Source organism: Trematomus bernacchii, unplaced genomic scaffold (genome assembly GCF_902827165.1).
Source record: "Trematomus bernacchii unplaced genomic scaffold, fTreBer1.1, whole genome shotgun sequence".
Lineage (NCBI taxonomy): Eukaryota > Metazoa > Chordata > Actinopteri > Perciformes > Nototheniidae > Trematomus > Trematomus bernacchii.
The window spans coordinates 28,818-46,333 of NW_022987633.1; the positions used below are offsets into that span (position 1 = coordinate 28,818).

General features: G+C 40.2%; 1 protein-coding gene across 1 annotated transcript in view; it reads left to right on the forward strand.

Moving 5' to 3' along the window:
- Positions 1-486: 486 nt before the first annotated feature.
- The window catches only part of pkn3 (protein kinase N3), a 32,169-nt gene continuing 15,139 nt past the window's right edge, over positions 487-17,516 (forward strand). Inside the window, exons 1-10 of the mRNA XM_034133055.1 lie at positions 487-765; positions 4,886-5,162; positions 6,861-7,030; positions 8,181-8,301; positions 8,538-8,689; positions 12,262-12,478; positions 13,999-14,181; positions 14,962-15,071; positions 16,273-16,416; positions 17,260-17,335. Coding sequence (XP_033988946.1) covers positions 745-765; positions 4,886-5,162; positions 6,861-7,030; positions 8,181-8,301; positions 8,538-8,689; positions 12,262-12,478; positions 13,999-14,181; positions 14,962-15,071; positions 16,273-16,416; positions 17,260-17,335 — 1,471 coding nt within the window. The 5' untranslated portion in view covers positions 487-744. The remainder of the gene's footprint in view (positions 766-4,885; positions 5,163-6,860; positions 7,031-8,180; positions 8,302-8,537; positions 8,690-12,261; positions 12,479-13,998; positions 14,182-14,961; positions 15,072-16,272; positions 16,417-17,259; positions 17,336-17,516) is intronic.

Consider the following 17,516-nt stretch of genomic DNA (forward strand, 5'->3'; position numbering starts at 1 on the left):
CTTGTTTGATTCTGAAATTGTATATATTTATATAAATATATGTGTGTGTATATGTCCGCATCTGTAGCCTGTTATTGTCTCATTATACCGCACTGTCAATGAATTACAAGTTAATATATAAGTCGTCATGAACACATGTCCATCAGACAGAGTGCTGTGCCTCCTGTCATCATTAACGGACGTCTCTTTAAAATGACCGCTCAGAGGAGAGGATTTCTCTAAACGCCTGCTGCTTCCCCTCCTCTCTCCTCGACTCCCCTCCTCGACTCCTCCGCTCGCATCTCCTGTGGGCGGGACTAAGACACGAGGATAGGAGTCGAGGAGGGGAGTCGAGGAGGGGAAATTAGAGAATTGAGAAGCCTTCCCAGTGTCTCCGTGAATGCATATGCTTACCTCGGCAGGTGCATTGAATAATCAAATGTGATTGGTTCTTGGAGCGTCTCTGTCGTTATCGACAGCCAACCAATCTAGCCGCCGTCTGCTGACGTCAGTGTTGCGTCGAACCCCATCTTAACTCAGTTCAAACTTTTCCTCAGATTTGTTTCCATAATGAACAGAAGTACACTGCCACGCAGCGCCTGTGACCAGCCTTAGCAGACGTTGAATTTCGCATGTCGCTGTTAGTGTAGCTCAGCAGCTCGTGTCGGTCCTTTCGGAGCTCTTTCACCGAGCGCCCGGCCCGAAGCAGCGGCAGCAGCCCGGCGGCAACAGCCCGGCGGCGGGCAGAGACACCTGACAGCCACCATGTCAGGTCTAACAGTACAGGTACATTGACACTGCTTGTTTAAATTGTCAAATTAAGTGGAGTTTTCATGGAGACATTCGGTGCCAACATTACACGAATTATTATTAACCAAGGACGGTTGACTGTTAAATTACCATAGCTAGTTTGGTAGATTTGCCGCTCTTGATTTTCCTGTTTGTCTGGTTTGCCTCTCCTCATAGTTCCTCTGTCTTTGTATGATGTTGATGATGGGATGTAGTTTGTCAGAAAACACTTCTAACTCCTGTTTAACTGTAGCTTACTATTTGAAAGTCTCAGTTTTATTAAAAGAAAACATGGTAAGCATTAGTAGCCCCTCGACATGTCTTCCCCTCCCTCCAGAGGTTTGATATCTGACACCTAACCTGCTTATCTCCAGGCTGGTACACTCTCTGCTTTACAAGCCTTTTCTGCTTTGTTTATGTTGAACAAATATGAATTGCTGAATAGAATTTTAACTTATAATTTGACACATTATTCAAATAAGTATTATCGGTGATTTTGTATTGGCCTATTTAAAAATAATAATACATAAAGTGTTATTTCCCATAGGGACAGTTACATACACATAAATACACTTTGAACCATCCATTGGTCACTGTGATGTAAAAATGGTTTATTGGCTTTTATTGGGATATTGACACCACTTCCTAGGACAGAAAAGGTGAAGTGACTTTGATTGACAGGAGGCGTGTCCTCAGAACATAATAGCTAAAGGCATGAACAGATGATACTAATACCAACAAAGAGCCAGCCTACCTCAACATCTGACTCTTAGCTTGACCAGTCAGTAACACATGAGTGTTATCTTATAGTTAGTGTTAGTTAATTGTTTGTAAAAGTAATTGGGCTTTGTATCAAGTGATATCAAACACTACTGAACTCACTGCACCATAGTTTCAGTTTCTCCCTCTGTTATAGAGGGAGAAACTGAAACTATTTGAACAATTTGCACAACAGCTACCTTGCACATCTGTAATTGATGTACTGTTCTGTGTATATATGTTTCTGCTCCAGTAGTATAAGTCTATATTTCTTATATATTTTAGATATATGTTTATATTTGCTGTTTATTGTTTTTGTTGTATTATGTTTAACCCTTTATTCCACCTTTTAACATATTTTAATCCTTCAACACTGCTGCTGTAAAAAAAGAAAATCCCAATTTGAGATCAATAAAGTGTCTGTCTAGCCCCTTTGATGTAACCTTATTCTGTTACTATGATGTTGCAAGTCTTATGAATTCGATTTGGACCAGTTAGATCATTTATTGTTCCTTTGATTATTTTCTTGAAAAGTTCATATGAAAACATAAACCACTAAAACAAAAGAGCGAAACCTGATTAATAAACAGCCTATTGTAAATATATCTTATTAAGGCGTTTGGGTTAAATGTGTTTTTTTACATAATCATGTTCTACTGTATAATTTATTTTAGAGGAACATACAGAGTCAGTGCTCATTTATTCTTATTTGAACTTTAGCCATCTAAATATGAGGTTCCAGAATCAATCAAAACTTGATCTGTGAATATTCTTCAGTCACTATCTATTTACACTAGCTCTATCTAGAGTGAAGATAAGTTCAAATAAGTTCAGTTTAAATATTGTTTGAGCAGCTGAAGACCCCATGTCCAATGCATATTGGGATATTTGGCAACTCCAAAATAATTTCAATACAAAAACAAGTAGTTCTCATTTAATATTTACAAAGCTGTGCAAATCGGCATTCTATGATTCTGATATTTAGGCTTGATCCACAACGCAATGCAGGTGGATGGACTTTTGTTTGTAGGGCTACATTATTGAAAGATTACATTTGAAGAAAGATGGCGTGTGTCACTCCAGGTCTCTTGTGTTTGACAGTAATTTAACACAAGATTAATGAAATCAAAGTCTGTATTCTGACTAAATATGAAAAAAAAAAACATTTGAAAATGCAATCTGCAACATTTGTTGTGATTAGTTAACCATTTTAGTTTCGGAATGAAGCTAAAATGACAAATATGCTCTGGTTTGAGCTTTTTAAATAAGAAGATGCATTACTTTGTGTGTTTTACATAATTTTACATGAAATCTCTTTGGGTTTGCATTGTTGGTCGAGCTAATCAAAACATTTGAATATGTTTCTTTGGACTCAGAGCTGGTGATATTTCATGTTAAGCTACATGACAATAGACTTCATGATTTATCAAAACCAGATTTTCAGGTTAATGAATTATGAGAATGATAAATAGTTTCAGCCCTAATCTTTTCTCAGCAGCTGATTTCACAATGCTAGCTTGTTGTTGTAAGTTACAAAGATATGTATCCACAAGGGGGGGGGGGGGGGCATTGTGCCATTTATTGTTGCTGATCCATTGACAGCACTACTTAGAGGACTTTCCGCTTCATGAATCGTCTCTCTAGTTTTTCTTGGTTGCATCACCCAGGGGACACAGCCTGTGTTTAGTTTACACTTTAAACACTTTCTTTATTAGAATCAATGTTCTGTTCACCTGAGACGTCTGTGATAGTTGTCCTTTGTACATTTTCATATTTAACATGTTTGACCAAAGCTATTAAATACATGTAGTGGTGTAAAAGTACACCATTTACCTCTTGTGGAGTAGAAGTCAAAGTAGCAAAAAAGGAAATACTCAAATTAAAGTACAATTATCTCCAAATTTTACTTGAGTAAATAATAATAATAAAGCTTTATTTTGATAGCAGTTTTCATACAGCACGTGCAGCTCAAAGTGCTTTACAAAATGGCACACATCACAATAAACAACAACATATAATATTTTAACAGGTTAAGAGACACAAGGAGGTCAAAGGTAAAACGATTCAAATATTAAAAGACCAACGTAAAAGGAAATGTTGCTATTAAAACAGTTAAATCAATAATATAAGATAAAACCCTTTAAGACCTATATAACAATATAAAAGTAGGTAAATAATAAAGACTAAAAGACCATTTAAAGGGGCGGGGGGGAAGTGCTAATAAAAAGCTAATCCAAAAAGATGTGTCTTTAGCTGGTGTTTAAAAATGTCCACTGAGTTGGCCTCTGATATTTCCTGGTAGGGTGTTCCACAGTTTGAGAGCGTAGTGGATAAAAGCGGCCTCACCCATTTTATTTTGGGGGACTTTAGGGATATTTAAAAAGCTGAAGAGGACCTCAGGGCTTGTCCAGGGAGACTCTGTGAGATACGTGGGAGCCAAACCATTAATTAAGAGCTTTAAAAACCAGTAAAATCATTTTAAAATCAATTCTAAGAGACACTGGCAGCCAATGTAGTTCAGATAAAACAGGAATCATTTGCTCTATTTTTCCGTTTTTTGTTAAAAGCCTGGCGGCGAAGTTTTGGATAAGTTGCAGCTTTTCTATTGATTTCTTTGGAAGTCCAGCGAAGAGTGCATTACAGTAGTCCAACCTACTTGATATGAATGCATGTATAAGCTTTTCAGCGTCTGGCAATATGTACTTAGTAACTACACACCCCTGTGAATTACACATCTGTAAGGTTTGTGACAGTATCTTGTAGGGCTGTGTAATTAATCGTATTTGAATCGCAATTACGATTTTGGCCTGCCACAATTACGAAAACAACATAATCGAAAAAAACATATTTGATCTAATTAATTTTGGTCTCATTTATTTTTATTTATCATATTTATATATGTTTAGTAGCTTGTTGAAGTGCGCTCCAAAATATTTGTTGATCTTGTTTATTGGTATTTATTATTTTGATATTATTTATTTAAATGTATCATTTATTTTATTTATTTTTGTATTGGTTTTTCAGTTGAATTATACGTTCAGGGTAATCAACAGTTAAAAAGATACTGTTCAAATTATTATTTGTATTTGTTTTAAAGTACAATAAATGGATGTTTTCAAAGTCAATGAATAATCGTATTTAATAATCGTGATATCAATTATTGACCAAAATAATCGTAATTATGATTTTTGCCATAATCGCACAGCCCTAGTATCTTGCACAGTTGTCAATGTATGTATCCATGTTGCTTATTATAAGCAAAGAGGATACATAATGATACACACAATAAAAACAATATAATGGCTGGTCAAATCCACAGCGGGCAGACATTGTGAAGCAGTTGTGCTGTGTGTTTCAGAGTGGCACCCTGCAGAGCCTGGAGGAGGCGGACATTCTGGACCCAGAGTTCCAGCAGCGCTTGGAAGACGCTCGTACCTTGCTCAGGCAGGAGATCCAGCGGGAGTTGAAGATCAAGGAGGCTGCTGAGAGACTGCGGCGGGCCGTCACCAACCGCAAGAGCGCCGCCGATGTGGAGGGCCAACTGAAGGGCTCCAACCGCAAGCTGGAGAGGCTACACCTGGAGCTGCAGGACCTCAACGCCAGGTCCATGGCCACAGAGAAGGACAGCCCCACAGGTAAGTAAACACATCATGGTGGAGAGTGTAGATGTCACATGATATCCCTGCTTATTTTAGTTATCTAAGTGTGGGGGGGGGGGGGTGGCATTGGGATATATATTTTTTAAATCCTCTGGAGCAGAGAGAGGAGCTGTGGATTATTGTTATTGATTAATGCATCAGTGTTTCTTAGGGTCAAAAACACTAAACTCACAACTTAAAATGAAAGCGTTTAGTTTATTTAATATAAAAGCACATGTTCAATGTGAAAAGTGACAGTAGATATAGATTAGTTGCAATTTGGTGCTATATATATATAAAAAATTATAATTCTTTTTTTAAACACCTTGAATTTCAGGGGAGGCGTGGGGCTCCGTTGGCGGGGCTCCGTTGGCGGGGCTCCGTTGGCGGGGCTCCGTTGGCGGGGCTCCGTTGGCGGGGCTCCGTTGGCGGGGCGCAGCGCCCCTCCAAGACAATGGTAGGGGAAACACTGCAATGTGTGTCTCACTCCCTAAGAATAGTGTGCATGTTCACAGCATTAGGACAGATAGATAGATAGAAGATAGAAATATACTTTATTGGGAAATTATTTTGTTACAGCAGCAATGTGTTATCAAAATTAAATATTTAAAAGCCTTTCACCTAAGTATTGAAATGTGTTGTACTTCTACTCCACTACCATTCAAAGTTAAATTGTGTACTTTTACTTCACTATATTTATTTAATACCTTTAGTTACTTTACAGATGTGGATGAATGATGTGAAATATAATCAAGTGTTAAATCAGACTTTAGTTCCACCTGGAGTAAATCCACAAGCTACCCTGCAGTATACAAAGTCATTCAAACTAGCTGCACCTTTACCAGCTTTGAGAACACTTTCATGATCAATCATTATAAAACATATCATATATATTATTCTGAAATGATAGGTTTACTGCTTTGGGGGGGGGTGCTGTCTGAGCGGGGAGGGTGGGGGGTGGCATTGGGATATATATTTTTTAAATCCTCTGGAGCAGAGAGAGGAGCTGTGGATTATTGTTATTGATTAGTGCATCAGTGTTTGTTAGGGTCAAAAACACTAAACTCACAACTTAAAATGAAAGTGTTTAGTTTATTTAATAAAAAAGCACATGTTCAATGTGAAAAGTGACAGTAGATATAGATTAGTTGCAATTTGGTGCTATATATATATATATATATATATATATATATATATATATATATATATATATATATATACAAAAAAAAAATACAAAAAAAATAACTATAATTCTTTTTTTTCTTTTTAAATACCTTGAATTCCAGGGGCTCCAAGAAAATGGTAGGGGAAACACTGATTATGCCAATAATTGTGTACTTTTACTTGAGTAGAATTTGCAATGCAGAACCTTTACTTGTAACAGAGTATTCCTACACTCTGGTACTTCTATTTACTTTTTCACCCCTGCCTATTTCTCACCTTGCACTGTATTTGATCCAGGATGGATACATGTGTAATTAAAGGTTTGGTTAGTTTAGGGCACTTTGAATTTTCTAAATGTTGGACTTGGCTAGGTCGATTAGCAGGTGGTAGCTGTGCTGACAGAAAAGCCCCGTGCCATGTCAGGAATGTGTGAGTGTACCATTACTGCACCCTCTGAGTAACTTAAAGATGGTACAATCACAAAAAGTCATTTAACCTTCGCGTAAGATTAGTATTATTATTTTCATGCAGGTTGTTTGGAGGAGGAATACAACCCATCAGCAGACTCCTGTCAGTGGGAGGACGTCAGCTCCCCTGCGGCCAGTCGAGTCAGAACCCTGAAGAAACAGCTCACCATGGAGACCAAAGTCAAACAGGGCGCTGAGAACATGATCCACACTTACACCAACAGCTCCGTCAAGGTAGAGGACAATATTTGTCCAATTTTTTTATGGTTTTATGGTGGGGCAGGTCCGACTCACTGTTGCTCTGAAGATGTCGGGCGGGGCTAAAGTCCTCCCAAAGTCTGCTGCGCCTAATCCAATCACCACCTCTCCTTCTACCATGTTAATGTGAATCTCTGTCATATGCCTTACAGTAAAAAGAAACAGACTGAAAGAGACATAAGGCAGGTTTATTTATATAGCGCCTTTTAACACAAGTCAATTCAAAGTGCTTCACAAAAATGAAAAACATTAAGAACATTAAGAAATAGTGCAGCGGAAACATATTATAAAATGGCATTTAAAAACAATAAATAATAATAAACATAAAACAAGCTAATATATAAAATACATGAATAAAAGTTACAGTGTAGTGAGCATAATAACTGAACTTCTCCAGGTTTAGTTCTGACTCTGGGGACAGAAAGCTGACCAGTCCCAGAAGACCTGAGAGTTCTGGATGGTTCATAATTTAGCAGTAGGTCAGAAATGTATTTTGGGCCTAAACCATTCAAAGCTTTATAAACCAGCAGCAGTATTTTGAAATCTATTCTTTGACACACAGGAAGCCAGTGTAAAGACTTCAGAACAGGAGTGATGTGATCCACTTTCTTAGTGTTAGTGAGGACTCGAGCAGCGGCGTTCTGAATCAGCTGCAGCTTTCTAATAGATCTTAGTGAGACCTGTAAAGACACCATTACAGTAGTCGAGTCTACTGAAGATAAAAGCATGGAAAAGTTTTTCCAAATCCTGCTGTGACATTAGTCTTTTAATCCTCAATATATTCTTTAGGTGATAGTAGGCTGATTTAGTAACTGTTTTAATGTGACTGTCAGAGTCCATGACTACACCTAGATTTCTGGCGAGGACTAACACTAAATATAGCCAAGTTCATGGAGCTACCAGCCACTGCATCCCATGCCATCTCCGTCATGTATTGGCCTTCAAGCATGGCTGCTACTATACTTCAAGTACTTTGCTAATTTGTTACAATGTGTGACCACTGCAAAAAATGGCTAATCCACAATTCAAACATTTTAGAAAATGGTCCCACCTCCTCTGGTCTCTCTCACTGTGTCACGATGTCTCTGTGTTGGACAACATGCATTAAGCTGCTGTTATTCTCCAGGACAGGAAGATGGTGAGTACAGCGCAGCAGATGTTACAGGACAGCCGCACTAAGATCGAGCTGCTGCGCATGCAGATTGTCAAAGTCAGCCAAGCCAGAGACGGGGTGGACGGCGCCCTCGGTAAATCTGACCACACACACTACACTTCCTGTTTTGGCCTCTACCAGCACTCAAGGAAAAATACCCGATACTAAAGTTAACAAAAAATACTCATCATTGGTTGTACATTGAATGTACTGAATGATGCCACTGTATTACCCTAATACTGACGGATTGAGTCACCATCAGTATGTTTTAACTGGTATAACAAGACAGATTTGAACTATATGTTATGTTGATGCTCCGCCCTGCCCCAGGTCAGCCTGAGGAGATGGTTGGTGCTCTGGAGCTGCGGCTGGCTGAACTCCTGCACCACATGAAGATTGAATCGGCCGTAGCAGAAGGAGCCAAGAACGTGGTGAAGCAGCTGAGCCGGCGCAAGGTCCAGGACCGCCGCGTGCTGGCAGAGGTCCGTGACAGCTGGATCCTTCATGTTCTGCTTGTTGCTTAAACCTTTTTTTTTACACACTATAATACAAAGGATAATAATGAAAATGTTACTAGAGTATGTGGTGTTTTAATACTGCTACCTTTTGATTTCAGGGCCAAGTTTAGCAGCAAGATTAAGATTTAGATTAAACGTTATTGTCATTGCACAGAGTACAAGTACTAAGACAACAACATCCAACCAGAAGTGCAAAACAGTAGTAAAGTTGTAGTAGCAACTTAAAGTCAGCTCCTGTCTAGAGAAAATGATGAGTTAGGCAAATGTGCAAAGAAACACAATATCGATATAAAGTCTTTTAAGATCTTTGTTTAAGGCTTGCAAGCATGACGACTCCTTCTGAGTGCGTCCTGTTCTGTGTGTGACAGACTCTCTTATAGGGAAACATCAAAGATCATTTACATGAAAACACAACAACATTTGGGCCCAGGTGGTCGCCCTATCACAAGAAGCAAAACTCAAACCCTACAAAGAACAATTGGGTGTCACAGATTTTTGGCCTAGGACAAATGTCTTCCTTTCCCCCTGTCTTTCCTGTATTGTCATAAAACCCTTCATCTTACTCTCGTGAACACAGACCAAATGTTCTTCTAAAACATAAGGATTTAAAACACTTGAAAGGATACCACTTTGTTAAAAGTTACATTTCATTAGGATTACATTTTATTAAGCTTTAATACCATAATTGCCATGACAAAGTGCATAGTGATCTTAAGTATAGTATAAATATTTATATCTGACAATTTTTTACATGACTTACAGCAGGGGTACTCAAACTTTTTTATTAAAGGTCCAGTTGTGAACTTTATACAAGGTCACTGGTCCGGATCAATGCCAGTAAAGTCCGTCCCCCCCCCCCCCCTAGCGGAGAAACGAAACTGAAATTAAGAAGCAGTTTCTTGGCGCTATGCAAGGGTGTTTCATGTTATCGTTGCTGTGGACCTTCTTAATCTACCTTCTTTGGGGGACCCCTTCTGGTCCAAGCACTTGCCTGCCTTGCCTGTCGGCAAACGGCGCCCCTGTAATATACACACACACATTCAATACATACATACAGTATGGTGGCTTGAACTAGTGGGAGAAATGGCACTGTTTGTCTGTAGTCAATGCTTTGAACCTCTGCAAAAAAGGCATTAGAAGCATTAGAAAGTCAAGGTAAACTTGTGGTTAACTTGCGGTCTGCTATGCGTGTCACGCTCGCACACACAAGTAAATATATATGCACGTTCATTCTCACAACGCGTCAGACACAAGACGCGCGTACATGATGATGTACATTAATTTATCAGAATCAGAATTTTTTTTTTTTTTTTTTTTTTTTTTTAATAATTTTTTTTTATTTTTTATAATGGGACACAGGGTTCGGTCCGGATTGATTTGCAGTTCGGTCCGGATCCGGACCTTGGTCCGGAGTTTGAGAAGCCCTGACTTACAGTATAAGTCAAATCAAATCAAGTTTTATTTATAAAGCACATTTAAAAGCGATTTTTGGTCGAGCCAAAGTGCTGTACATGTAATAAAAACACATTACTACAATCACAATAAAAGACAATAAATTACAACAGATATATATAAAAAACACAGGGAAAAGTCAGGAGTCGTGCTCCGCTCTAACTAGAAGGCCAGAGAGAAGAAGTATGTTTTAAGTGTAGATTTAAAAACCCCTAGGGTCTGGGCCGACCTCACATGGAGGGGCAAAGTGTTCCAGAGCCTAGGGCCAGCTGCTGCGAAGGCTCGGTGCCCTCGGGTTTTGAGCCTGGTCTTGGGCACTACCAGCAGCAGCTGGTCAGCAGACCTTAAAGCTCTGGCTGGGGTGTAGCGCTGGAGGAGTTCAGCTATATAGGCCGGAGCCAGCCCATTTAGTGCTTTAAAAACAAATAAAAGGATTTTAAAATCAATTCTGAACCGAACTGGAAGCCAGTGCAGTGAGGCCAGAATTGGGGTGATTGACTTTTTGTGGCCAGTCAGCAAACGTGCAGCTGCGTTTTGGACTAGCTGCAGGCGTCTAATTGAGGCCTGGTCCATACCCACATACAGAGCGTTGCAGTAATCCAGTCTTGAGGTAACAAAGGCGTTAATAACACTTTCTAAGTCATTAAAAGATAAAAACGACTTGGTTTTGGCCAATAGTCTTATTTAAAAAAAGCAGGATTTGACTACGGTGCTGACCTGCTTGTCGAATTTAAAAGTGCTAGTGAAGGTCACTCCAAGGTTCATGACAGAGGGGAGGATGTTTTTATTAAGAGAGCCCAGAATATCAACCGGAGAGGCTGGAGGTTGGGGTCCAAAAAAGATGACCTCAGTCTTGTTGAGGTTGAGAACGTTTTTGCTCAGCCAGGATTTTATCTCTGTTAAGCAGTCCATCAACTGCTGTAGTGAGTGTTTGACATTTGCTTTGAGAGGCAGATATATCTGTACATCGTCGGCGTAGCAGTGGAAGGGAATATTGTGTTTTGTGAGAATTGAACCTAGGGGCAGTATGTACAGTAAAAAGAGGATGGGGCCCAGAATAGAGCCTTGGGGAACCCCACAGGTAAGAGGGGCTTCAGCAGAGGAGAAGGCACCTAGCTGTACTGAGAAGCTACGGTCAGTCAGGTAGGACCTGGACCATGCAAGGGCAGAGCCTGTAATGCCAGCGGACTGTTCAAGCCGTGACAACAGGCAGTATAAACATTACAAACAGCAGTTTAGAAAATGAATCCACTATTTCTTCTGAGTTCAGCCAGGTGATAGCTGAGGAGAAGAAGCTCTGAGTTCAGCCAGGTGATAGCTGAGGGGAAGAAGCTCTGAGTTCAGCCAGGTGATAGCTGAGGGGAAGAAGCTCTGAGTTCAGCCAGGTGATAGCTGAGGGGAAGAAGCTCTGAGTTCAGCCAGGTGATAGCTGAGGAGAAGAAGCTCTGAGTTCAGCCAGGTGATAGCTGAGGGGAAGAAGCTCTGAGTTCAGCCAGGTGATAGCTGAGGGGAAGAAGCTCTGAGTTCAGCCAGGTGATAGCTGAGGGGAAGAAGCTCTGAGTTCAGCCAGGTGATAGCTGAGGGGAAGAAGCTCTGAGTTCAGCCAGGTTCCTGAACCTGGTTGCTGTAGCGCCTCCCAGAGGGCAGCAGAGCACACTAAACTTAAAAAGATCAAAGGCAGAGAAAATAACTGAGTAAAATGGCATTCTGAGGGGGGTTTCATCAAGGTTTATTTTTGAAAAGTGTTAAATGAGCCTAACATTGAAACACATACTGCATCATGTACGAAATTGAAAAGACAAAACTGTGATGTTGGTGACTAAAGAGCAGCACATAATAAATATATGGCACTGCTGGAAACAAAGCAAAAGAAAGATTTGGCAGCATGTAGTGAAGCAGCACTGTGCTCAGGGTTTGACACGGTATTATGAGGGATGCTGCTGAACTCTCTATTGCGCAGTTTGTAATCAAATGATCATCTGTTTGCTCATTGTGAGTCATTTAAATTCTCTTTATATCATGACTGCAGAAAATGTATGCACAAGATGCTACATGGCAATAAGAAACTGTTGTGTGTCCCTCAGGCCTCGGCACGGATGCAGGAGTCCTCTCAGAAGGTGGATCTGTTGACTCTGTCTCTGGAGAGGCGTCTGAGTGAGCTTCCTGAGGATCATCCCAGGCGCACAGCCATCAGAGAGGAGCTGGAGTCCAGAACCTCGCCTTCCTACGAAACACAGAAGAAACTCTCCAAAGCTCCGTCCTCCTCCTCTTCATCCTTCTTCAAACCAGCCAGTCTTACAGGTGGCTACTAATATATTCCAATGTATATTAGTAATATTGTACATTTACTCCACTTCATTTATTTAAGAAGTTATGTTTCACATAGATTTGACATAAAAACATAATAAGCTTATGAAATACAATCCATTGTTTATGATTAAAGCAGTAGTCCCTATCAGTTTGGCCTGAGGTCCCGAACACAAAGGCAGGGGCTGGGTTCGGCCCCAGCATCACAGAGACTAAACTAAAATCATTTAAATTCAATAATTGTTTGAAGCCAAAAAGGGTGAAATTAGCCAGAATTTTACCCCAAAAATCGGTGAGGAGACAACTGTTGGTGCCATTATTCAGAAATGGAAGAAAGACAAAATGAGCATCAGTCGCCCTCGGTCTGGGGCTCCACACAAGCTCTGGCCCCGTGGGGTATTGATGATCATGAGAAAGGTGAGGGATCAGCCCAGAACTACACAGGAGGATCAAATCCTGCAGCGCCTGAAGGTCCTCTGCTCAAGAGAAACATGAAAGGCCGTCTGAAGTTTGACAACGAACCTCTGAATGATTCAGAGAAGGCTTGGGAGAAGAGGATGTGGTCAGATTGGCATCAACTGGACACGCCGTGTTTGGAGGAAGAGAGATGCTGACTATAACCCCAGAACACCATCCCCCCCCCCGTCAGGCATGGAGGTGGAAACATTCTGCTTTGGGGGTGTTTCTCTGCTAAGGGGACAGGACCACTTCCCTGCATCGAGGAGAGGGTGTACGGGGACATGTACCGTAACATCTTGGCCGATAGCCTCCTTCCCTCAGCCAGGACACTGAACATGGGTCATGGAGGGGTCTTCCAGCAGGACAATGACCCTGAACATACGGCCAAGGCAACACAGGAGTGGCTAAAGAAGAAGCACATTCAGGTGATGGAGGGGCCTAGCCAGTCTCCAGACCTTAATCCCATAGAACATCTGTGGAGGGAGCTGAAGCTTCCAGAGGCCAAGCATCAGCCTCAAAACCTGAAGGATTTGGAGAGGGTCTTCAGAGAGGAGTGGACCAACATCCTTCCTGAGATGTGCACAAACCTGGAGACCAGCTACAAGAAGCGTCTGACCTCTGTGTGTCCAACTAGGGTTTCTCCACCAAGAACTAACACATGTTCTGCAAGGGGATCAAATACTTATTTCCCTCAGTTAAATGCATATCCATTTTTTATCTTTTATATCATGTCAATTTCTGGATTTTCTTTTTGATATTCTTACTCTCACTGTTCAAATAAACCTACCATTACAATTATAGACTGTTCATTTATTTTTAAGTGGGCAAACTTACAAAATCTGCAAGGGATGAAATAATTATTTCCTTCACTATATATAGTATATAGTATATGTGTATTTGTTTTTCTTCTTTCCCAGCCATCATCTTACTTATTTCAACCAACACAGCAACACCTATGCATTGATGGATAATGGTACTTTTACTTTGTTCCACCACTGAAGAAATTCCCAGCAATTATTTTTAAATGATTTGATAATTGTGTCTCTTTCCCACAGGGCGTTTGGAGGTGTGTTTGATGGGCTGCCAGGACCTGTTGGAGTGTGTTCCGGGCCGGGACCGCGGGACCAGCACCTCCTCCTCCTCTGGGAGTCTCTCGGAGGGGAAGTCTGTGAAGGTGAAGGCTGGCCTGTCCGGACGAAGCGCCAACGGCAAGACAACCAAGACTGAGGAGCTGTCCTGTAAGTCAAACTGCAACCAACACTTTTAAGGTCATTTGACCTCCCTTTATGAAAGTCAAGCAGCTATGTTTACATTTCTTTTGGTCTCCTAGTATTTATGGTTTGTATGAGTTCCTGTAGGTGGAATCTGGATCTGTGTGGGTCCACACACACACACTCACTCACTCACTCACTCACTCACTCACTCACTCACACTCACTCACTCTCACACTATACATATATATGTGTATAACAAATATGTATAAAAGAAACGGTACTTGCATACATTCATAATAACCTAGCAAATCCATTATAATAATAATACATTTGATTTATGAAGCACTTTATCAGGTGCTCAAAGACGCTTTACAGAGGTAAAAATTAAGATAAAAAGTCAAATGAATATCGATCAATAAAACCACATTTGTCCCAATGACACGGCATCAATCACACATTAAAAGCTTGTCTGAAAAGGTGAGTTTTGGTCATTTCATTCAAATTAAACTATCCATTTCATTCAAATGAAATGGATCTTAGTGCCTTACGAATTAGTGTCTTACGAATATTTTGACATGTGGCCTAAACTAGTCAATGCAGTAAAACTGAAATGATATAAATGTAACTGATAGAGATATACCTAACTACAAACGACAGATATAGATATTGAGGGTCGGGGGCTTTAAAAGCAAAAAATGATGCTGCTCACCAAGCTTAATTATGGAAGAATATGGCTGTCACCATGACAACAAACAATGCTGCTCCCTTTCTTATCATACAATATATTTATTCTGTGTCTGTCAGCGGAGATCAGTGCTGTGCTGAAGGTGGACAACAGGATCGTGGGGCGTTCCCAGTGGAGGCCTCTGGGTAAAGAGGCGTGGGGCCAGAGCTTCAACATCGAACTGGAGCGGGTCAGTGGCTGCACTGCAACAGACCCACAAACTAACTCATACATTACATTACATGTCACTTGTTAGACGCTTTTATCCAAAGCGACTTACATACATTCAATACAGGAACAATTTGGGGTGAAGTGTCTTGTCCAAGGACACAGCGGAATGTTGACTGCAGCAGGATTTGAACCAGTGCCCCCGTGATCCGAAGATCAGCGCACTAACCACTGAGCCACAACCTCCAACATACATACCTCATACACAACTGCTCTTATCTAATGCTTACTCCACAATCCTGCTTGAAACCTGAGAACTAACTAAGTTGCCTTGACTGTAATACTGCAGTTTTACAAAAAATATATTTATAGTAAAACTGCTGTCTTAGAAAGAGCAGTATTTGAATGTAAAGAAAGTGTGGTTCACATGTTACAGATAGAGGGTAATGATGGTGTTGTCTAGGAAGTACTAAATAACTAAAGGTTCATTTAATAATGTGCTGCTCACTCAATATATTGTTTAGAATTGCATCTGTGTACAGCCCTGCTCCTCCGATCAGCTTATGATCCGCCTCCCATGCTTTAAAGAGAAACATACAAATGATAATCATAAAACACATATGAGGCATCAAGTAACATTTTCTGTGAGAAAACGATTACAGTTCTCCAAAAAGAGAAGTCACCTGTACACATGTTTATAAGGCAGCAGAATGCTTCACTATCCATGCTGACTATAAAGGAACCAGCAGATTCTAATCATCTGCATTATTGTGCCTAATGTAACCTACAACAGTTAACCATGATCAGCCCGCTGTCAAATAGTTCCAGAGACTCTCTTCTTGCCGTCTCCTCTTCATGATAGCTGCTGCAGTTTGTGTTAAACTAACAGTGTCGCTTGCACTCGTTTATTGCAAGATGTCATCTGAATGTTCCTTAATGGTGAACATCTGTCAACAGCAGAACAATAACACAGAGCTGTCAGTGAGTCTCTGCTAATCCTCGGACATTTGATCTAATCTGGCTTTACCCTTACACACCCCCCATCCCTAAGACTCATGTTTAGATATTGCATTGAACATTCCAGCTCTCATTCTCTGTCTATCACTCAGCCTTCACATTTAAAAGGACAAGTCATGGGGAGTACAAAACGATAATGCTGCTTCACCAAATGTATTAATTCAGTATTTGGCAGGCAAACATGTGATGAAATCCCGTGTGTGTAGTCCAGGGAGCTGGAGATCGCTGTCCACAGGAGGGACTGGCGGGCGCTGAGCGGGGTGAAGTTCCTGCGGCTGGAGGACTTCCTGGATAATCAGAGGCATGGCATGTGTCTGCAGCTGGAGCCCCAGGGCCTGCTCTTTATTGAGGTTCATATTCTCATATGTCACCTTTATCTCCTCCTGCATCTCTCTATATTCAAACTACACTTACGCACTCATCACTGGACACTGTGCTTCTCACATATGAATGCTACATTTCTCATTCCAGATAAAAGTTTGGCTTCTAATAATATAAATGACACATTTCACTGTACAGTATTTCATTTTACATTTAATTCTTGTTTATCTTCTTCTATTTATGTATCTAGACTCCTGCATTTACTTGGTCACTAAAATCCTTCTCTGCATCATTTTGCTTATTGTATTATTTTAGTTTTTTACATGTATATAGTTTAATTCATCTTCATTACTTGCACATTGGTCTTGCAACATAATATTGCACCATTTTATTCTACTCTATTTTACTGTTTCTTTTTGCACTATTTTTATTGTTTTTTTTTGTGTTATTGTTTTATGTCTTATATACATTTATGTTGCATTTTTGGAGGGGCTTTCAACTAAAGATTTGTATTGCCTGTACACTGTACTGTAGCTACTGTGCATGTGACGATAAAACGCCTTTGAATCTTGAATATTTAAAAATGAAAAGTTTTACTCATGTCCATTTCATTTCATTTTTCATTTCAAACCTTTATTTAACCAGATTGGTCCCATTGAGATCATAGATCTCTTTTTCAAGGGAGACCTGCAGCATATAGGTTCCACATGAAACATAAAAATATCCATGTCCATATATGTATATTATCATTTGTTTTCTATTATTGATCAGCTGGGGATTAATAGGTGCGATTAAAATAAATATGACACAGCCACACAAATATCCATGTTACATCCATCCCAAATAAAAATCACAATTCTGCTCATTTCCAGGTGACGTTTATCAATCCTGTCATTGAGCGGCGCTCCAAACTCCAGAGGCAGAGGAGAATCTTCCCAAAAGAGAGAGGTAGCAACATGTTCTCATATTGCATCATGTCTTCAAATATTCATGTATTACTTTAGCTTGTTGAAGTCGTGTTTCAGGCTCTCTTTAGTTATAGTTTACTGTTAACAAAATGATAAGACATAAAAAGAAATCTGACATCATTTTGTTAAATATTTGTTATGATTTATTTTAGATTTCCACT